Raw genomic sequence first — 23,343 nt, 5'->3', positions numbered from 1 at the left:
ATCTTTTTTCATGGTTCCTTCTTCTCCGAAAATTGTTCACCAATAGTGAGGGGAAACAACACAAAGCAACTAGTCAAATTTATAAGGGAAATACAATCACACTTGCAACATAGAGATTTGTTGACGACGTTAAGTGATCAACACCTACTTCGCACTACATGACTACAAGTACTTCTCCCTATATATTCTATCAAAAATATTATATCCCGCTGATGGGCGAGGCTCCCAGATACGAGACGAGACAAAGGGAAACAAGAGAGAGTTTCAGAGTTCAGTTCATTTTCTGGGCGATCCTTCCCGTGACTGAGCAATTCTTGTACAGTAGCACATCTTTTTTTTTTTGGAGCAATTCTGTAGCATATCTAAAATGCCTCTTGCTTTTTTTTTTATCAGGGCCACTTTTCATGTCCAGCAGGCCCAAGGCCCATGTGTACTGTCCTAGTACACTGAAGGTCTCTTCAGCGTCGGCGGCGGAGAGGGACCGGGCGCAGACGGCGGCGGCAAGCGCGCCAGGCAGCTGCGTGCGGTATTCTCCGATTCGGCCGCTGCGGATGACCCGACGCCCTGAATCCCTATTCCCCACCCCCTCCACACTGCAGGTAGCAATCAAAAACCACCTCCTCTCCTGTCCAATTGTTGACAGTGTAGTACTTGTACTCCTGCTTTCGTACAGCCGCCGCGATTCCTCCTGCTCATCGACCTCCTCGAACGGCTCCTCAAAGGTGCGCGAGTAGGCCATGGCTGTCGTGGCGGATTAGTTAGAAGCGGAACAAGTGGAGACTGGAGAGTTCCGATGAAATGCTTTAGTCAATTTGTTGATTTCTGTTTCGGTTGGTCCGATGAAATGCTTTAGTCAATTTGTTGATTTCTGTCTCGGTTGCAGAGGATTGCGTTCAGGAAGCAAATGAGAGAGAGAATGTGTGTGTGTATTGATATCAACCGAACCGACAGCCTGGTCTACACCGCCTGCCCATCGGTGGCAGTCGCGCCTGATTCTAAATATGGATGCAATGCTCCATGTACCAACAGGTCAAGTTTTGAGAAAATCAGTTTAGTGAACCAAAAACATACTCCCTCCGTCCCAAAATATAAGGCGTCTAAGGATTAGTTAAAAGTCAATGTTTTTAAGTTTGACAAAGTTTATACACAAAAATATAAATATTTACAATACTAAATCATTATCAATAGATTCACCCTAAAGTATATTTTCTTAATATGTCAATTTGATATTGTAGATGTAAATATTTTTTTCTAAATATTTGGTCAAAGTTTGTAAGGTTTGACTTTTGACCAATCCTTAGACGCCTTACATTTTGGGACGGGTATTTTGTTTTACTGAGATACATAGTTAAGATGTTGATATACTCTCACTTCAGTCTTTGCATTCTTAGCCAGATCCTGTTCTCTCTCGCTTTCTTCTTCCTCCATTGAAACTGGATTTACAGCGATAGGTCAGAAATTGTTGTGTCAAATCCAAGCTTAGGCTATTTAAGTCTTGCAATATTGTATTGCTCTTTTATTTTGTACCTACCTAACATTAACTGCAGATCATGGTTATTGTTTTGGGGGTTTGAGCGTCTTCTTGCTTCTCGTTAGTTGCAATATAAAAACCAAATCCTTTTCCCTGTATGGACTTGGGTATAAGTAAAACTTGAAATTTACTTTTCCGGGAACTTATTTATTTGTTGTTCCAGTAGCATGTTTTTCAACATAGGAGACGATGCAATATAAAAACTAAATCATTTTCCATGTTTGGTTCTTTTGTTTACCCCATGCATTTTCGCGCATGTGCTTTGGTAGCATAGTACTGAATTTGAAATCTGAATGGAATTGAAATTTTAGGTGGGTAGCTCAACTAAACTATGCTTGCACTGGCTCGTTGCTGCATCCAGGATTTCCCTGAGATCTAATTTCAGGAAATGGTTGGTTGCAGGACTTTTTTTTTATCCTACGGCTATTTATTTGAATGTTTTCACGTATTGCTGATTCTCAGTCAGGTAGTAAAATGATCCATGAGATCCAAAATCGTTCTAGCTTATGGTGGAAGCTCTAATCATAAGATATACATGCGTGCTAAGTGTTTCAGGAAATGGTTGGTTGCAGGACTCTTTTTTTCCTACAGCTATTTATTTGAATGTTTTCAGGTATTGCTGATTCACAGTCAGGTAGTAAAACGATCCATGAGATCCAAAATCGTTCTAGCTTATGGTGGCAACTCTAATCATAAGATATACATGCGTACTAATTTTTTTGGGTTCATCGACACATTTATGTTGTAGTAATTAGTTTCAATTTTCTGATGATGGCCTATACTAAACTGTAGAAGCACATGCTATTCAATTAGTGTAACAATATCATTGCCAATGAGCATACTTGTATCATAATATATTTATATCTGTGATTGAGAATTCGTACTTCAGAAATTTTATGAATGGATCATATCAATCCACATAGCGTTTCATCTTAAAATTTTATTATTCAGACTGTTATTAACTTGTTATTAATGTATGCCATGCACCTTTCTGTTCAGATTACTATTGTTGCTCTGAAATAGGACAATCCTATAGTATTTAATGGTCACCCAAATTTTGCTGCCAATAGTTCTTGCCTATGATTCCAGGAAGAAGAGAATGTGGATAGCATATAACACGTAAAGTCAGTGATTTTAGCATTCTGTCAGTGTCAGAAAATAAGTAGAGACACTGCTAATGGGAGCATGTGTGTTGTTAGGAATTGCATTAGCGGTTCAGTTTGGTAATGTCAGTTCATATATTCCTTCAATTTCCCTTCCAGCTTGCCATGCTATGTAAGACAGCCTCATAAATACGTAGTTATATAGCGATGCCATCTATGTACTGCAGTTCAGTTTGTTCGTGCAGATATTAACTACTTACCGCATCCAGGCCCAGGATTTGAGTACCGGTGTGGAAGGTGGAGCTGGCCAACGAACCACTCCCCGCGGGCTGAAGTTTCTTCGTTGGCTATTGGATTATAAAATTATCTTTTCAGCTTGTTGTTGGAACGGTTCCACGTTTTCCTTGGTCAGATTCCTAGCATTTAAAGGAATTCGTAATATTGTGTTGTTCATGTCCTGACTCAAGTATTGTCAAATAATCACACCTCAAGATCAAATAGAAGTAGAAACCATAAGCTTCAGGCAAGATTGGTATGTATGTAGCCTTTATTTCTGGAATGACATTGACATTCTGTCTTATTTTTATGCCTGCATTTTCTCAAAGTTCTCTGTCCAAACTCATGTGTGTGTTGGTTGTGTCTCTTTTGGTCGCCTGTTAATGCATGGTGTCGGGCCATAACAGAACTATTAGGTAAACCCCCTTTCTTACTTATGTAGTACTGCTTCCTACTCTTACAGGTCTCATTTCTCTTGGCACGGGTGTAGGTCCTTCAATATTCCTTAGTTTACCTTTGCCAACAAATCTCAATCATGTATAAATATGATTGTTTTATCTGGCGTAATGATTTTCTGTTATTTCTACACCATGGTGTGTTCTTTAAATAACTTATGAATGATCTCATGATTTTAAGGTTCCAGTGTTCTCCATATTATGAGGGGATTCTGCTCATTGCGTGGTGCAAGATTGCGTTGTTATGGGGAAGGGCAAATCTTCAAGGGATCAACACTTTGCAAGTAACATGTGGTCTCTCTAGCGCCTTGACATATGCTAAGGTGATTAGACTTACTCTCGTGATGCCACCGCACAACGTCAACTCCAGCTGGCCTCCTTCTAGGTTTCCTACGCCCTCACTGGTCTATGGTCAATTTTGTTTCGTGTCTTCTACGAATTTCGATTCTATTGTAATCCACTACCACATTATGAGGTTTATGATGTTTGAAGAAAAGCTTAGTATGGCAAAGTAGCTTCCCAAGATGAAAACCAGACCTTTCCGTGCCCGATGGTATGCCAGAATTTTCCTTCCCTTTTATGGCATTCCTCTTCCAATATACTCCATCCGTTTTAAAATAAGTGTCACTACTTTGTCTAGATTTGAACGTACATAGTGTTTTAGTTTGCATATACATGTGAATCTACATAAATCCGCGACATTTATTTTCGAAGAGAGGTAGTATTTGCTAATTTCCATATATTTGTATTTAACTTATTTATGTATACTTCTATGGATCATGTGTTGTTACTTGGCACTGGCAAATGGAAAAAAGGCAAGTGTCCCCAAAAACAATAGAATATTTAAATTATTTGTGCGTTAAGTCATAGATTGTTAACTTCATTTTTTTGGGTACATTCTGATATTGGCAACTATGTGGCACATTGCCACTAAACACAATTAAGGGAGAAATTAGGCGGCTTTTAATATAATCAACATTCAAGTTTTTTGCATATTTGATATTTAATGCCTCTTATAGGATTTTGTCTTCACCTTTCCTGATACCAAAACTCTCGTCATCCTGTTGTAGGCATCTGAAAGTTCTGAGGGGATGATGTGCGATCATCGACTACCCCGGTTTGGTCACTACGTCATGCTGCTCCCAGAGATATTAACTCACCTGCGCTCTGTCATGAGGACAAGGACATATGAGGTTACACGTGCAATCTTGTCATGTGTGTAAAGATACAAAGTCCCTGATGATTTGTAGTTTTTCTGGTTCTTGAATTACAAAGAGGGTTTCCTTTTCCCAGCCCTGCTGCACGAGGCTACACGTGCAATCTTGAGAAAAAATCACATCCCATGGCTCAAAGTTCATAACATCGAGTTCTCTAAGCATGAAGATAAATGTGTTCTTAACCGATTTGGTGTTAGGATGTGGACCTGCCTATGGTGTTCCAGGATTTCAACTGCAATTAACAGCTTGCCTTGCAAATATTTGGGGTTACCACTAGGTTTTCGGAAGCCTAGGCGTGTCGAGGTGCAGCCTATCATTGACAGGCTTGCATCCAAATCCAAAGGCTGGATTGCAAGGTTGTTGGCTAAGCCAGGGCGTCTGGCCCTAATCAACTCAGTGTTATCTTCGACTACAACCTATTCCTTGACCATGTTTGCTGCTAACCCTTGGGCTGTGAAGAAGATGAACAAGATCTGCGGAGATTTCCTTTGGGACATCGAGGAAGGAGTCAATGGTGGAGGCAAATGCATGGTGAGCTCGAAGCAGATTTGCAGCCCAAAAATTGTTGGAGGTCTCGGTATCATGGATATGGTGGCATTTAATTAGTAGAGCTCTGAGACTTCGCTGGCTATGGTTCCAATGGAAAGGAACGGCCTTGGTTTGGCACCACACTGAGGTGCCCTATGACCTTGTTGACAAGCAGCTATTATCTGCCTGCACCCAAATTCAGCTTGGCAATGGTGAAAAATTCAAGTTAGACAGATGGATATGCATATGCACCCCAATGCCTCTCACATCTCCTGTTCTACTTGGCCTGGAGGAAAACTTGTTGGTAAAGGAGACACTCAGGGAAACATATGGATGAAAGGCTCAGAGATAGTTTCTTCAGTTGAGGAGATGGACCAATTCTTTGTCTTGTGGCAGAAAACTCAGAGTGTTGATCTCTCGGATACCCCTGATTCCATATGTTGGTCGCTCACTTAGGACTGCTGCTACATAGCAAAGTCGACGTACGAGTTCCAATTCAAAGCTAAGCCAAGCTCCCTCTGCCTCACTTGAACCAAGTTTGGAAGGTTAGAACTGAGCCAAAAATCAACTTCCATTGCTGGCTGTTGGTGCAAGATAGGCTTTGGACCGCAGACAGATTGCAACGTCGGGCTAATCTGCCCAAGATCTGTGTCCTCTTTGCGATCAGGTGTCAGAGTCGGCAGCTCACATCACCATCGTCTGCCCTTTTGCGAGAGAAGTTTGGCATGTGCTTTCCAGTGACCATCCTCTGCCTGACAACATCGGCACCTCATCTACCTCCATTCGGTCTTGGTGGAGCAGGCAGCTCATCTGTCTTGTACAGTTTTTCCCTACTGAAATGAAATGGCAGAGCTCCTGCCTTTAACTGCAGAAAGGAACACGTGCAATCTTTCTCCCCCTCTTATTGCATCGCCTACCGTGCACATTGTGATTAGCCTTTGTTTCCAAAAGAATCTGGAAATTCTTCTCTTCGATTTGCCCTTAACCACGTAATCACACACCTCTTTTTAAAATCTGAAGTACACTGAGTTCCAGTTATGAAGGTTCGACTAAATCTGCTGGCACATCAAGGTTTGCATCTCTTGGCAGATCAGTCGACGACATTACATTGTCACTCTGCGTCGCCATAGAACCTAAGAGCATCTCCAGTGGATTGACACATTTCGGTCGTTAAAAGTGACCGCACACGTCCGTTTGGGTCAGGCCGCACACGCGGAATTGTCCTTCGGGGCACGACGCATTTCAGTGTTTTCACAATTTTTTATTTATAAAATAATTTACATAGCGCTATAAATAAAAACATGAAAATATAAAAATGCTAGCTAAAACCCTAACCTTAGCCTATTCCTCGCGGTGGGCGTTCGATGATGTCCGGGATTGCCCATGCCGGTTGGGGAAAAGGTGGAGCAAATGCCGATGCGACCGAGGTGGAGCGGCCACTGGTGCCCACAAGGTATAGGCGGTGGAGGAGGCGGCACCGAGTGCCTCTTCCTCCGACAGGCCTGCCGGTATGAGCTCGACAGCGTATCGGGGCATCGGCAGCTAGGGCATCTATGATATGAGGATGCCTAGCCTCGTCGCCTCATCCTCGGTCAGCTCCTCTGGTAGCTCGATTTGCCCGCCCTCTTGTTGTGCCATTTGGATCGCGTGGAAGACGCTCGCGATGAAGTCGTCGGAGCCGTCCCGCGTCGAAGGGGTTGGAAACAGCGGCGTACGCGGCCACCACGGCTGTGGTGGCGGGCCGAGATTGAAGTCCTTGTCACGAGGAACACCGCCTTTCGCCGCTTGTCGAGCACCATGTGTCGATGGTGGTAGTTGTCCCACAAGGGGGAGTCGACGGCGAAGCCGGGGTTGCGGTGGAGGTCTGGCTGGAGAATGGCGCATCTGTGATGGATCTCTATGTCCCGCTCATGGCCGGAATGTGGCACCGGCGGGATGGGCACCCACGACTTGCTGAGGAGCCACCCGCTCGGCGGGTACATGTCGTTCCGGCCTTCGCACGACATCCGGTTCTCGTAGAACATGCGGGCGATGGAGGAAAGAAGGGGTACCCTCATCCCCGATTTCTCCTCCGTCCGGCTGCACTGGGACGATTTGCCTCGTGGTCGGTCCCCTTCTTGCCCATGGTGTTGCGGTGTCGCGTTGTGGTTGTCGGTTTGTTTGAGTGCAAGTGTGATCAGGAAGGTGTGGGCGATGGGAGGATGTTGCATGTGCCCTTTTAAGGACGGGTGTGGGACACGAAAGCACGTGCCATTGGTGGCGGCGCAGAAGGCTAGCCGCCACCCGCCGAGCGTGACGCGACCTTTAAAGACGAGGCTCCATTAATGGCGAAGGCGGTGGCACACATAGTCGCGGAAGCGATATGACCGAAGCGACGCGACCTCACGCCCCTGCTAGGCGGGCCCGTGGTGACAGGGTGCGGACACGCGCTGCGTTCGCGATGCTTCCGTGGCGGAAAATTGGGCCGCATTTACATCCCCGTGAACAGCTCGATCAGTTTACGTAGGACCGGCTGAGTAGAGTGCATACCTATTTTTCAACCTTGCGAGCGTCTGTTTACCTCAGGCCGCTAGAGATGGCTTAATCCATCCAGCAGCATATGTCATGGTCTGTTACACACACGATGATGGAAAGAGATAGGATACTCAGTGAAGCGTAGCTGCAATTGACTTTTGATTTCTCTGAAATATTGCCCAAAGCAGGACGCTCGAGGCTTGCGCACACACCACACGCAACCAAGATGTCATAATTCTCTTACCTCAAAAAAAAATGTCATAATTCTCTGAACAAAATCACAATGACCTCCTGTCCTAGTCCACCGATGATATCACGACAAAAGCAAGCAAGATAAAATAATCACCATGTGCTACCACATCGTTCACACTGAAAGAAGAAGACAAAAAGGCATAACTACAATGGAATCTCAATGTGAAGGTGGAAAGTGGAAACATAAAACAGTCCCTCTCGCCCACCTCAGGCTTGAACAACAAAAATAGTTCCCATCCCAGTTCCTTTCAACCTTTTTGTATAATTAATACCGTGATATATTTATAGTAGCGAATAATACGTGGTAGATATATATAAGCTGTTTTCAGCGATTACAAAATAAAATCTAAAATAAACAAGCAAATTTTCGAGGTCTTCAAACTCTTTCATTCTTATATTATTTTTACTCACACGTATGGGCGTGGGTATTTCCTTCACCGTCCGTTTTACTTTGAGATTCGGATAAAAGAAGACGAGAGTTGCTTTTCCGAGCTGGAATCCCGAGGAATAAATCAACTTCTTCTATGAGACAATCTTGTACTTCTCCGAAGGCATCCTAAGAAATTTAGAATAGATACCAAATCACAAACATGTAAATACAAAAGTTCTCCCATAATTTAAATTGAGTTGCAATACATGCGTGTAACCATTAAAGTAACCAACCAACATCGGCAAGAGTATCAACACTAATGTTTAAGAAAAAATTAATCGAACAACCTAGTCGACGTCGCGGAGGAGCTGAGAGTACGAATGACCATTTCCGGGGATGCAAAAGCTGGGGCAAATATTGCGAAGATAATCCTACTCTTGACAACCATGGATTTTTCCTTCTAAATCGATACGGCAAAGCAAGATCCAAAGGCACATACCTATAGAATACTAATCTTCCAACACAATGATTGACGCGGAAAGAGATCTCATCGTCGAACGAAGGCCGAAGATCACTTATTATAGATGATCCATCGCCATTAACGTCGATGGCACATAACAAAGACTACCAAAGGCGTAACCTAATCTATTGAAGTTTCATTAAAATTTTCACTCATAGATTGGGTTTCCCACCCTCCGCCGCATGCGAGACCGAACGGAAGAGGGGTGACCGATGTATGGAGGAGGTTGAGGTGGAGGTGGCTGCTAGGATTTCTCTGTGCGTGTGAGAGAAAGTAATCCTAGTTGCCGATCTTGCATACTCCTTCCATCCTAGAATGTAGGGACGCTTTTTTCGCACGGTCTTTGAAGCACAACTTTATAACCACTAATATATGATGGATTCAGCATTCGTCTTATAAATCTCTTTCATTTCATATATGCTTTATTTTTTTAGAGATATTATAAATACAAATGGTAGTCAAAGTTATAAGTTGTTAACCCCCGAATTCTAATAAATGCCAGGGCACTTGTGTTGCCTTACACGGTGACCACGTCTTAGGCTCGTCCGATTTCCATCTAATGGTGTTTAATAAGCGGTGGGGTGAGTGGTGGAAAGCGTGCACGTGGCCAGGCTGTAATCGAACAAATCGTGGTCTTCGCTGTTCGTTCTCACCACTCCCCTCCATATCCGATCTTCAACGGCGGCGAAAGATTGGCCGCCCACGGATCGAGCCCCTCCTCCGGCGCGTGCTGGCGGCGGATGCGTCCGTGGTCCGTCTCCCATCGATGGCGCTCACCTCTCCCTCCCTTCTCGCCGCAGCCCCGACCCTCATCCGGCCGCCGCTTTGCCCACGCGCATGTGCGCCGCCGCCCCCGTCTCACCTCTCCCTCCCTTCTCGCCGCCGCCGCCGCCCCGCTCGAGCCTGCCATGGCCGTGTGGCCCGGCACGGACTCGAGCCACACGCACGGCACCGAGCCCCCTAGCCCCATAATCCTTTTCCACGGCCGCGGTAAGGCGCCACCGCCGTTCGCCATCTTCGGCTCTGAGCTCCGGCTACCACAACGACCATCGTGATTATGGGTGCTTTTCCCCTAAATTCCAGCACATCTCTAGTTCCTCCACTTCTACATCCAGTAATCCCGAATGATGTATTCTACTGGTAATTTTTAGAGCTGGGATGTATTTTATGATCTTTTTTTACATCCAGAATAATGACAGTTGTGGATGTATTTTTCCCCTTTTTCTACATCTATGATCTCTTTTCTTCCTTTTTCTACATCTAGGATATTGAAAATAGTATGTATCTCCAGATTTGGATGTAATAATAATAAGTTCGTCGAGACCTAGATGTAATTTTTTAATTATTTTACATCCACCGTTACTGTTTTTACAGAAAAAGAAGGTGGTGGATATGCATTGGTTTTCAGTTTTTTTTGTCTAGATTTGTTGTCCACAGATGTGGGTGTATTGAGAAGGTGCGAGTGTGCGACATCTGGAGAATCGCAATGGAGCACGGGAAAAGGAAGGCACGACGCGGGCGGATTAGTTTCCATTTTTGGAACGTGCGAGCTGTCGGGATTATTTTTTTCTATATTTGGGTGGGACACTCCCTAAGACTAACCAGTGCTAGGGCACTATGTAGCAATGCCCTTGTTAACCAACGAAATTTTAAGAGTAGGTGGTGTTATACATCTCTACCTTGCACACTGTGATTACCATTTTAAAAGGGGTAAAAAAAATTAGTACCTCGCTTATGGCACATTAGTTGCAACGGACTCTCAGGCTAGAGGTTTATCCTTCTTTTCAAAAAAGAAAAGAGAACTAACAGAAAGTTGCAATCCTATCTGGACAAACCAAGGCAATCAGACACTTGACGCAACCAATAAGGGCATGTACAGTGCTGGAGAAGGCTGCCTTCTCTTGTGCCTTCCACGTCAGCAAGATGAGGCAAGAGAAGACCTAGAAAACATGTCGTACAATGCTTGTCCCTTAGCTTTAATCTCTAGCGCTAAAATCTTGCAAAAACGTAGGGATCAACAATAAATAGCATCATTATAGACTGCTGTGTTGCAAACGCTACGTATAGTCCATCAAATACAAATATTTGTCGCTGGATCAATAGACGTAGATATATATTAGCCTACATTTAGCCTAAATTTGTGACAAGTATTTTTTAGGGCCAATGGAAGTAATAAAAAAGGTTGATCAATAAGTCATGGCAAAGATGAATTTAATCATATCTTCACTCTTATATAAAAGGTACAAATGAGAATTGTATAGTATATAAAAGGTATACATAATAGTCGTGTATTAAAATTGACTCAAAGTAATGAAAACAAATATTATTGCTCGCCAAATCGATCCCGAGATATTCTCGACTAAATCTGATTTTAGCTGAATATGTGTCTCTCGATCACGAATTGTGGCGCTTCTCCGCAAGACATCTTCGAACACGGGGTGAGCACCCTGCATAACTTCGGGAGGTAGAACAGATGATATTTGTGGGTTGCGATTCAGGTCTAAGGGAACGTTAAATGGTTTCCGTTCATCCTCAACTATCATATTATGAAGTACGACACATGCTTGCATTATAGATCCAATGGCTGCACGTTTCCAAAATTTGGCCGGACGATTGACAATGCTAAAACGAGATTGGAGTGCAGCAAAAGCCCGCTCGACATCCTTCCTTGCCCCTTCTTGAAGCTTTGCAAACAATTTGTTCTTGTCATTCTGAGGAAGCGGTATTGACTTCGTTTGCCTTTTTCGAGTGTTGTCGGAGGTGTTGCTATTGTACTCAGCTGTCACAGCATCCCAATACTGGTCATTCTTCTTGTAGTTTCCACTTATAGCATCATTTGAGTTGCTCAGCCAAGCACCCATCTACATTGCAGAATGAAACATTTGTTAATCATTGACATATGTACATATCCAGCCATATGGAGTAAGGAATGCAAGAAATTGAGAAGCTTACCAATCTTTCATCCTCCTTTGTTGTCCATGTCATTCGTTTTTTATTGCTAGATTCTCCATCATCACCATCTTCAAGATTAATACTTCTAGAATGTGTACGTTTATTGGATGCTCCCCTTTTGATCTTTTTGGTAGCAGATGGCTGGGTTACTGGTAATGGAGTATGCTGTGAAGAACTCGCAACAAAATTGTAGTTCTGTGGCATGTCTGGGCGGCTAGGAATTTGATGTGGAAAAGAGAAACTAGCAGGAGTTCGTAAAAGGTTTACATAACCTCCTGCTGGGTGAACATCATTTACCCTACACAAGGATAAACACTCAGGCATTAAATAATAGGACAGAGATTAAATACCACCAGGCTACTGCAACGTGGTATGTTAACAGGAAAGAAGCCAGCCCCAGTTTCAAGGTTATATGATGATCATTTGAATAATTCCAACGCTGGCAATTTCTGATAAAATCACATACATAATCTTGCTGATACAAACAAGCATTTAATTATAACTTTATGAGCAACCAGCACACAAAGCTTGATGATTTGAACTCTATAATCAGGGACGCCAGTATAAATGTATAATTGCAAAGCACAAGACTAAAACCTTCAGACTTGTCTGCCTTGCTAAATTAATCTATACACGTACTGTGAAATGGAGACTCCTACTGTACTTGTTCGCATTCAAGCTGAGGTTCACTCCTCTTAATTTAATTATCATATGTATTAGGCTAAATCACCAGCAGTACTGCGTCCTTCAGATCCACGATTACTACATGATTGCTACCACCGTACTCTGCAAGCTATCTACTTAATCGACCATACAGCACACTTGCCATTAGCACAATAAATATGAACTACACAAACACACATGTCATTATCCTCTCAAAAAAATCAGAGATCAGATCAACAATGGCTGTACAGAAGGCTTCAAAAATTATAGAAAAATGAGACTGCAGACCGCATCATTTATCATTCAGTTACCAACAGAATTAGCTGGGCAGTGCATCACGAAATCAACCAGCATAATCAAGAGATAAGAAACGATCTACAAATCGAGTATAAAGGAGAACGTGAGGCTTACCAATCTGCTGGAGAAGAACGATTGGGGCTACTAGCAGCTGCCCCATCCCACCAAACATGTGAAGCGGCGCTGTTAGATCCGGCATAGTCCGGCGGTGGGGGAGCATACACAGGAATTGGTGATGAAGAAACACGACCGCGCATGACCGGAGACGAATCCGATTCGTCCCGCGCCGGCCGACGAGACATGGCCGGAGCAGCTAGTGGTGGCTGGGATGGATCGGCTTTGGCGGCGGTAGGTTTGTGTGGCTCCTCTTCCTGCGATTTTGATGTGAATAAATACCATTGAGAGAGGATTCAGCGGGGCGGGGAGAAGAAGAATTTGGCGCGCATAGAAAATATTTTCGCGCCACATGACGAGAAACGGCGCTCGGAGCGAGAAGATTTGGAAAAATCGGGGATAAGGGAAAGCAACTCGTACAACGCTGTGATGTGCCTTCTCGTTCTTAACAAGAGAAGATCTCTTACGCAAGGGAAGACTTGGGCCTTTCTTGACTCCCTCTCTCCTCCACGTCAAATTGTGTCCTACGTGGAGCTATTAAGGAAGGCTGACTCACAGCGTTGTACATGCCCTAAGTCACGATCCTGTGAACAAAATCACAAGGCTAGAAAGGTCCCTCCTGTCCTAATCCACTGAAAATATCATGCCCAATTTGACGGAAGCAAGCAAGATAAGCTAATCACCAATGTGCATCAGTAGTAGTTAAGCCGAAAGAGGAAGAAAAAAGGAATACCACAAAAGAATCACGATGTGAAGATAGAAATAGAATATACAGTTTTCTCTCGCTTTCTCTCCCACCTCAGGCTTTGACTCTACGTCCCCCAAACCCCTGAATTTTTGCTGATTAAAAGATCCAAACGCACGCGACTCCACAGCCCACACCCGCGTGCGCCGGCCGAACGCCGCCATGGCCAACCCCATCATCCCCACCAGCGGCAATGGGGAAGAGGCCACGACCAAGCTGGGTCGGCTCAACGCCGCCGTCGAGCGGTCCTGGGTGGGCCGCCGCTTCCGCCTGGCGGCTCGCGGCACGACCTTCACGACGGAGCTCCGCGCCGGCACGGCCACGTTCCTCACCATGGCGTACATCCTCGCCGTGAACGCCTCCATCCTCTCGGACTCTGGCGGGACGTGCACTGTTGACGACTGCCAGGCGCCGTCGCCGCGCTGCAAGTTCCCGCCCGTTGACCCCGGGTACGCCGCCTGCGTGTCCCGCGTGCGGCGGGATCTGATCGTCGCCACCGCCGCGTCGTCCGTGATCGGCTCCTTCATCATGGGGGCCTTCGCCAACCTGCCGCTCGCGCTCGCCCCCGGCATGGGCACCAACGCCTACTTCGCCTACACAGTCGTCGGCTTCCACGGCTCCGGCACGCTGCCGTACCGCACCGCGCTCGCCGCGGTGTTCCTCGAGGGCCTCATCTTCCTCTTCATCTCCATCGTCGGGCTGCGCTCCAAGCTCGCCCAGTTCATCCCCAAACCCGTGCGGATCTCGTCGTCCGCGGGGATCGGGCTCTTCTTGGCCTTCATTGGGTTGCAGAGCAACCAGGGCCTGGGGCTTGTTGGCTTCAGCTCGTCGACGCTTGTCACGCTCGGCGCGTGCCCGGCGTCGGAGCGCGCGTCCGTGGCACCGGTGATTACGTTCCCCAATGGTACAGTCGCACTGATGCCTGGCGGCACGGTCTCCGGCGGCATACTCTGCCTCTCCGGTCGGATGACATCCCCAACCTTCTGGCTCGCTGTTGTGGGCTTCCTAATCATCGCTTTCTGCCTCATCAAGAATGTCAAGGGCGCCATGATCTACGGCATCCTCTTCGTGACATTCATCTCCTGGCCGCGCAACACCGGCGTCACCGTGTTCCCAGACACGCCTGCCGGCGACGAGAGCTTCAGCTATTTCAGGAAGGTGTTCGATGTCCATCGCATCCAGTCTACCGCCGGCGCCCTTGACTTCAGCGGAGCCGGCAAAGGATTCTTCTGGGAGGCGCTCGTCACCTTCCTCTACGTGGACATCCTCGACACCACTGGCACGCTCTACTCGATGGCGCGGTTCGCCGGGTTCATGGACGACGCCACAGGGGAGTTCGAGGGGCAGTACTTCGCCTTCATGTCCGACGCCACGGCCATCGTGTTCGGGTCTTTGCTAGGCACCTCCCCCGTCACGGCTTTCATCGAATCGTCTACGGGGATCCGAGAGGGCGGGCGGACGGGGCTGACGGCGCTCACAGCGGCGGTGTACTTCACGGCCGCGCTCTTCGTGACACCGCTGCTGGCGTCGATCCCGCCATGGGCGGTCGGCCCGCCGCTTGTGCTGGTGGGCGTGATGATGATGCGGTCGGTGGCGGAGGTAGACTGGGTCGACATGCGGCAAGCCGTGCCGGCGTTCTTGACGCTCGCGCTCATGCCGCTCACCTACTCCATCGCCTACGGTCTCATCGGCGGCATCGGCAGCTACATGCTACTGCACTCATGGGATTGGGCGTGTGATGCCGCAACCAAACTTGGCTACCGCCGCAAGGTGGGTGCCGGCGCCGTCACCGAGATGAGTAGCAGCGGCAGTGCCGGTGGTAGCAATAGGGAGCATGTGAATGATGGGGGACATGCTTAGCAGCTTTGTGATCTTGTAGGTAGTAGTATTTCTTTTGTGCTTTTAGGATCTTCAATTTGATCGTGTTTGGATACTAGGATGTTAATATCTGTTTCCGTTAGAAATATTTTCGGCAATTTGCAACCAAATTATTACTTCCTCTTCTCCATAATAAGTGTATGGATCAGAGGAGTACTTTATTTAATGGGATTTGCCAAACTTTGTGTTGCAACTGAAGTTTGATGACATCATCTAACTAAGAACGAAGTTAGTTATCAGTCGATTGAGAAATAATCACACCCTAATTTAATATATTCAGTCATGGGGTTTGGGTTAGAAATAAAGGTATTATTCTTCATTGTTCTTTAATACTAGAAAGAAACACTTACATGCACCCCACAGCCGTCATCACCACTAAATGCACGTAATCACAAGTGTCCACCAAGATTGAGAGTCACAAAATTTCAACACCGAAAGTATCTTTAGGAATCACAAATTTTCACAAAGATATTTTCCCATAAAGTGTGATCCCTAGAGTCAGGGTATAACATCCCTCCCATCCACAAAGAACATGTCAAACAAATTGAGTTTGACTCGGAACTATGAAGAATAATACTCTATGGCACGTGAATCGAACACGATATTTCTACCTTGCACACTAGAGAGTGTGCATGTTTTGTCTGTCGATTCGTGCTTTTGCGATTCGTGCTAGAATTTTTCAATAAGTTTCGTTGTGGTTTAGAAAAAATTACATGGATTGAGGGGCAATGAAACATGGTGAAATAGTGCATGCGGGACATTTTCTCCACATGCAACCCCTACCCCAAAGGTAACATGGTCCAAATCCGTTTTTTATTTTCTTTCTACATAAAAAATATCGACCCATACCTTGTCCTTTTAGCATACAAGCGGGTGAAATCGAAATTGGTAGCACCCTACTCATCATTTGATTCTTGTCCTTTTAGCGTACAAGCGGGTGAGTTCAAAATTGCTATAAACTACTTAACATTTGGAAGTCTAAAAACTAATGCACACATCATAATTTTATTTTATTTTCACTTTTCAACGAGTTACTTCACTCATCCTACCCTCCCTCCTCTTACCCTAACATCGCGTGTTAACTGCTTAGTAATACGATGCGTTCTGACTTGCCACTCCATAAATCAAAGCAGCTGATGTCGACCACCAGCATGTTTCCTCCTCTACACAAAAAGAACTTTTACTCTCAATTATAAGTGAAAATAGATTTATCCATAACAACGATTAAAATGGCATTACTTATGCCAAGACTACAGTTTAGCCCACGTAGCACCCATGTCAGCCCAAAAATATTAAACAAGATGAAAATGAAAATGCATAACTGAAAGTAATAAATGCACGCAAGTACGAAATTAGGACATTGAGAACAATGAAGTGTTGTATATCAACGGGGAAGTTTGAACTTTTTGTTAATATATTGTAACATTTTAATGATGCAAGATAACACACAATTATATAAAAGCTACATCTCATGAACTAGTTTCTAAAATATATGTTACTATTGTCGAACTCATTAGTTTTATGTATTCGTGTTTCTTCATTTATTGCAAATATCTAGTTGATTTATAATTTTAAAATTTTTGCGGTTTCATGATTACTTGAAATATTCATCATTATTATTTCCTATTTATGGAATGCTTTTGTAAGGAAATGTCTTTCCATTTCCGATTCTGTCTTAATCACCGGTTTAACAATTTTATTTCATTCTTAAATTCATTTATAAATATCTTGACCATTTTTGGAGCATGTGAAGAACCAAAAATGATATGTAATAATTTGAGAATGTATATGGTGGGAGGAAATTATTGTTTATATTGGTTTCTTGATGTGTTGTATTCCACGCCGCGACAACATTTTTTACCATCATTTCATAATCATTAAATATAAGCAAACCTTGTCGAACATCTATGTGTGCAATGTTTGTAACCTAGAAGAAAAGGTACAAGTATGTGATGATTGCGGAAAAGGTGTTACCTAAGATTTATTTTGATGAAGCGAGTGGAGCAAACCTAAAAAAAACTATGTGGTTACCGGCGAACCTAGAGGTTCTACCATGTAAAGAACCTTCCCTGTTGTTTTAGATATAGCCCCTAGTTTCATGCCATGTATGGTAGTTTGCATGTTAGCCTAGACAAAATTATTTCTTATGAGAAAATCAACTCTCTGTTGTGTATTTTATGGTCTGAATGTGACTAGTTTTTCCTATTGATTTTGTGTATAACCTAGTCTAGGTCCTTTTTGAATTTCTTCCTACATCAAAAAAGATTGACCCTGATTTGATCATTCTTGGTTGCTAGTATATCATGTAGTACTAAAATGAATACCTCCATTAAAAAAGCCCCCTTGCCAGACATTTTAAAAGACTAGATTGTATTTTGAACATGTGAAGGTTTTATAACCTCACCGGGAGCAAAGGCTGACAAACACCATGATTTTTTTCCTGTTTGTTGAACATCTTTATTCATTGATTTTATTTTACTTTTTGTTAATTTTCTAAACTCTTTAGCTTTTGCTACACCGTCGTAACTTCAGAGAAGACCACCTCTAAACATCATAAGACTGTATTCCTCCTCCACAAAGGTCTCTTTACGAGGTGCAAATTTGGGAAGAGAGGAGACAAGTGTCGCAACTTGGGTTTTTTCCTAGCCATCGTTGTGAGCCACAGAAATAACTATTAGATCTCTATAAGAAAATATATAACTAGCGAAATGAACACAAGAACCGAAAAAATGATTCGAAGCATTTTTTCTAGCCATAAGAGTTGGTGAGCAAAAACACTCGATTTTTTCTCCAATTGTGTGTCCGCCCTTGCATCGTGTACTGATTTTCCGGTGCGGTGGTCAACATAGGAGGTGGGTGTGTGCATGGTCAAATGAAGATTTAGATATCTCAAAGGAAGAATTGCTGGCAAGCAAGCCGACTATAATAGTTTAAGGGAACCCATCTGTCAACAACAAAAATAGTTATAGATTGGGATAAGAAACCCTTTTCTCCTCCCTTGTTGCGGCATTGGACACTTGGTCAGCTACTTTTGTTCACACGATAAGCATGGCAACATACGTGCAAGTATTTCTCACGTGGTGGTGGTCATGGACTGCTGCGCGGTTCCTTTCACACATTTTGTTTCAAGAAAGTTTTGTCTAGTTGCGAGTGGACGAGCCGTCCAGCCAGTGCCGGAGGAGCACTGCTTCTCTCTTTTCTTTTCAGCTCTCCCTACCACTCAAGTGAAGACGATCGATCAACGGCAGTGACGGCGACCTTGTTAGTTTCTTATCAATGGAGATGTGTCGATTTCAGTGGCCTTTGTAGAGATGCAGAAAGTGTCCTGCAGTTCTTGATCAGTGGTGATCTTCAGGCTAAACGCGCTTACCGCCAATCTTTCCTGAATGTTTTAAAATATGCTCTTTTCTTTTATACAACAGAGCTTAAATACACTACGAAAATAATTTTGGTACTCCCTCCGACTCATATTAGTTGACTCTAGTATAGATGTACCTAGATACATTTTAATTCTAGATACGTTTAGTAATATAAATTAAAGGGAGTATCATATGTCTCTAATGATATTAGTTCTGTATTGTATAAGTCAACATTACAAACTCCTTGCAAGAAAGAAAGTTATAGTCCAACCAGTAGTATACATACTTATTATTAACAGAGGTTCGTAAGCAACTGCTAAAAAATGTCTTTAGCTCTGACGTGAGCCATCCAAAGGGAGGTGATGCGTTCACATAGTTCCGGGCAATGCAAACTATTTTCTAGGATTCCTCATCCGAATGGGTAGGTAGAACATGACTCTCTTGTCCCCATTAGTGTCCCACATTGTTCAAGATAACCATGTCTAGTTGCGGTGGCCCCGTAAACATCTTCATGGAGAGCATATTATAGACTCCACTCTTATTATAACTTTGGACCACTATGTCTGCCTGATCCTATAATATCAGGTTCATCATGTTTTGTGCCTTTTTTTTGAAGTGATGTTTTGTGCCTTTGTGGTACTCTAAATGGATCATGGTTTCTGGTGAAAGCAACTCGATAGCTTTGCAAGGATAAGGCGGCTTTAATAAGCATGAAGATGCATCTATCACTCTTCAATTTCTGTAAACAGATGACGATCTAGGATAACCCAATTTTGCCTTCCTAAGACCAAAAGGAAGGAAATGTAAGAAGAGTAAAGAGCCATGATCTTTACTTCATTTGACGGTGGATATACGTACTACCTTTTTTTTTTGCTCTGATACAACCAGTTGATAGCAATTTTGTCTCTTTTTCTTTGGAACTGTTTCGGAAATGCACTTTTGAACATGGGAACAAATGCTCCTGCTATCTAGAAAAATATTAAAAAAAAAGAATAAAAATTTGGTACGTATATGTCGACGCTATATGTGTGCACATCAAGTTTCGTGAAAAACTGACATTTTTCTACCCTGTGTAGAAAAGATAAAGAAATATGTCGTTAAAAGCTCTTTTTAAGCACCACATTTTATCTTTTTTGCACACGACACAAAAAATGTTGGTTTTCGGCGAAAGGACTTTATCAGCACATAGTATGTCGACCTATGCATCAATTTTCAGTTCAGATATTTTTGACATTTTAAACTGTGTTTAGAAGTCATTTCAAGAACCTGGAGCATATGCTCCCGGGTGCAAAAACGCCTTGACTGATTCATACAACTACATACAAGTATTTTGGGAAAACTATCATACAACTCATAGCTATAACTAAAAATAAGGAGATGTAAGAAGAGTAAAGAGTCATGATTTGTACTTCCTTTGATGGTGGATACGCGTACAACCTTAATAATGTTTTTGGAACTGATTCATACAGCTACGTACAAGTATTTTGGCAAAACTATCATACAACTCGTAGCTGTAACTGATGGAATCATCAGCCAGACGAACTCAATCTTCCTACCACAAAAAGAACAGAAGCAAAAGAATAAAAAATTACCAGCTACCTGCACCCTCTACCTGTAGAAGGGAAGCTGAATGTGAATACCATGCGGTCATGTCCTCCACAAAAGCCTTTGCTCTTCATCAAGCCATGAGAGAGATATGAAAAGAAGAAGATCTGAAAAAATAGGAGAAGAATACTCGGTTGGGTAGAGTTGAGGTGTACGGTGGATCTCTTTCCTCGGAGCGGTGATTACACACTTGCAATGGATAGCGCCGGACCCTAGTTATCGGTGGGAGGTGCGGCGGGCGGAGGATAATGTTTTCAAGGTTAACTTCCCAAGTAAGAATGAGCTGGTGAGAGTGCAACACTGCGGGCGGTTCCATGTTCACGACTCTACTATCGTTTTGTCGTTTGATTTTTGGAAGAAAGAGGTCCGGCCAGTTTGGGCTCCTGAAGATGTTTGGGTTCGGGTTTATGGTCTACCACCAATGGCACTTGATGATTACCTTTCTCTTTGGGCTTTAGGAGACGTGTTTGGCAAAACAAAAGAGGTTGATATTGGGTTTACTCGATAGCATAATGTGCTCCGTATGTTTATCACTTGTCTGAACACCACTCTCATTCCAGAGACTTGGGATCTCAAAATTAAACATGAATTTTTTAGGCTTCGATTTGAGGTCGAGGGGTGACACATCATACTTGCTACGGATGTCACTATGTTAGAAGCTCCCGGGGATGGAGGAGATGATGATCCTCCGAAAGAAGGTCAAGATAAAGGAGTTGAGCCGGATAGGGATGCTAAAAGAACTAAGAATGTGGTAGGAAATGAGGGGATAAGGGAGAGAAAGGTGGTTACGTGTTGCCACCTAATAATACTGCTAGTACTTTGGGAATGATTAAATCTACGAGTAAGGTATGATACTCGTGTTTGATTATTCTTTTGAGCAGCTGTTTAAATCCTAAGAAACTCCTAAAAATTTCCAGATTACGTTGCGGACAAGACCGGCGAGTGTATGCCGACCTTGGGGCCGTCTACTGCTTCTCCGACGATGGCTGCTGAGCCTATTTGCAGCACGGTTGGGAGCGGGTCAGCGCGGACGTCGATCACGCCAACGTTGGATGTGCATGCTGCACGCACACCGACACATGCAAAGGCGGTGCTGACACGGCGGTGTGGTGTTCCATCCGGCGCTTCGCCGGCGATGGTTGCTGAACCTGTGTGCACCGCGGTTGGGAGCGGGTCTGTGCGGTCGCTGACCTTGCCTACGTCGGGTGTGCCTGCTGCACGCACACCGACGCATGCAGAAATGGCTCGAACGCGGCAGTATGGTGGGCTGCCTGGGGAAGCTATGGCTGCGCTTGGCTCGGCCGGTGTGCCGTGTTGCAGGGGTCCCTGCCGGCGAGTATGTGTGACGCCCGAGGAACCGGTATCCCGAGGATTCCGGCGATCCCGCCGAAATCCACACGATATCGATCCGGAGACGCCCTCGCGACACGACGTGCGCGACGAATCACACACGTGATGCCAGAGGAATTAACACGAGCGGTAACATTACAACATGATTACAATAGAGCCCACAAGAAACATATATTACAACAACGATTCCAACGAGAAGATAGAAATATACAACTCAAGATCCGAATCATACAGAAGATCAAATACGTCCGAGTACGGACAAGATACAAATTGGACTAAGAGTTCTGAAGATAACCAGTGGCGTCCATAACCCTGCCCAGGCCAAGCCGGAAGGGTAACCTTGCTAACGTCATCATCTTGTACCTGTCAAAGTTGGGACATCGGTTGCCGACGAAAGGGAGGGAACATAAGAGAAAAAGAAAAGGCGAGAGTAAGTACCAAGGAACAAACTCCGGCACGTACTTAGCGAGACTAGAAATGGCTATGCTCGCCGGGCGAATATATATATATATATCGCCTGGGGCTATATGGTAGGTTTAGCGGCAGGAAAACTATAACCAATAGAGACACGCTACAACATCCGTCTAATCAGAGAAGATAAGAGAGCGCATAAGGTAACAGATAAATACTACACAAACATAACCTAGCCAAATACACATATCCCCTTCAACAAAGCGAAGAGGCAATGTAAAAGGCACTCAACGGTGGACAAGTTTTATTAGGTATTGGTTGTAGTAATGCTATATTACTACGCAAGTTATTAGCAACAAATAAAAGGTGTAAGTTGTTCTATGATCAAGTCATACAATTCCAAGTCGTCCATAACCGCGGACACGGCTTATCGATAAGATTGTAACCTGCGGGGGTGCCCAAATGTGCCCACACGCACGATCAACCCACTTACGACGGTGGATATCACGACACGCACTCTCCTTCACTACAACAATGTCCAGGAAGCCACCTAACTAAGTTAAACCCAAATCGAGAATCCGGCCGTGCTCCGAAGCGGACTCGGCTATTGCGTCGGCGTACTAGGTGATCGGTGCCCGGCGGGATGACCGCTTCGCGGCGGCTCCGCAACCTACGAACATGCAAGAGACAACGGGGTACAAGGCCCCAAAAGTAACATCATATCATCGACCACAAAGAAACAAGCTTGCACGCCGAGAGAAACAAAGCATTCAAACTAATTGTGGCCACTTTGGACAAAGCTATAGATTCGGCGGTGGTCGAGGAAGACCGGTAAGCATACCCACGTGTGGTTAGAGCGCTCGATCTCGGAACGGATAACAAGAACTCGGGGTCCTAAGATATTTAGAAAACACAAGTGAGCCGTCACAAACACAAGCGGTGACCCATCGATGTCTCCGCTAAACAATCATCAACAACTAAAGTAACCATGATTCTTCCCAACATATAACCCGATAAGTTAACAATAACGGTAACGAGATAAAAGCGGCACTAGCATGCACTACGACTCGCAAGGGCATACTCGATAGCCAAAAAATTGCGCGTAGGGGGTCTTGGTGGCAATATGGGCTGCTTGAGGTAACAAGTGGATAGGACACGTGACAAGAACGCAACTCAAGGATAGCATGAGAGAAGGCAAAATAA

General features: G+C 44.4%; 1 protein-coding gene and 1 long non-coding RNA gene across 2 annotated transcripts; both read left to right on the top strand.

Annotated features, from left to right (window-relative positions):
• Positions 1 to 1,304: 1,304 nt before the first annotated feature.
• Positions 1,305 to 5,982, top strand: LOC124687088. Its single transcript, XR_006998083.1, has 4 exons — positions 1,305 to 3,166; positions 3,318 to 3,326; positions 3,547 to 3,918; positions 4,436 to 5,982. It is a non-coding gene; the product is annotated as an uncharacterized LOC124687088 (long non-coding RNA).
• A 7,569-nt stretch (positions 5,983 to 13,551) lies between these two features.
• On the top strand, positions 13,552 to 15,595 carry LOC124687087 (adenine/guanine permease AZG1-like). Its single transcript, XM_047220932.1, has one exon. It carries the CDS (start codon positions 13,700 to 13,702, stop codon positions 15,395 to 15,397), a length of 1,698 nt encoding a protein of 565 aa, XP_047076888.1. The 5' UTR covers positions 13,552 to 13,699; the 3' UTR covers positions 15,398 to 15,595.
• The last annotated feature ends 7,748 nt before the right edge of the window (positions 15,596 to 23,343 follow it).

This window comes from Lolium rigidum, chromosome 2 (assembly GCF_022539505.1).
Source record: "Lolium rigidum isolate FL_2022 chromosome 2, APGP_CSIRO_Lrig_0.1, whole genome shotgun sequence".
NCBI classification, from domain to species: Eukaryota; Viridiplantae; Streptophyta; class Magnoliopsida; order Poales; family Poaceae; genus Lolium; species Lolium rigidum.
This window is presented reverse-complemented; position numbering and strand designations above follow the sequence as displayed.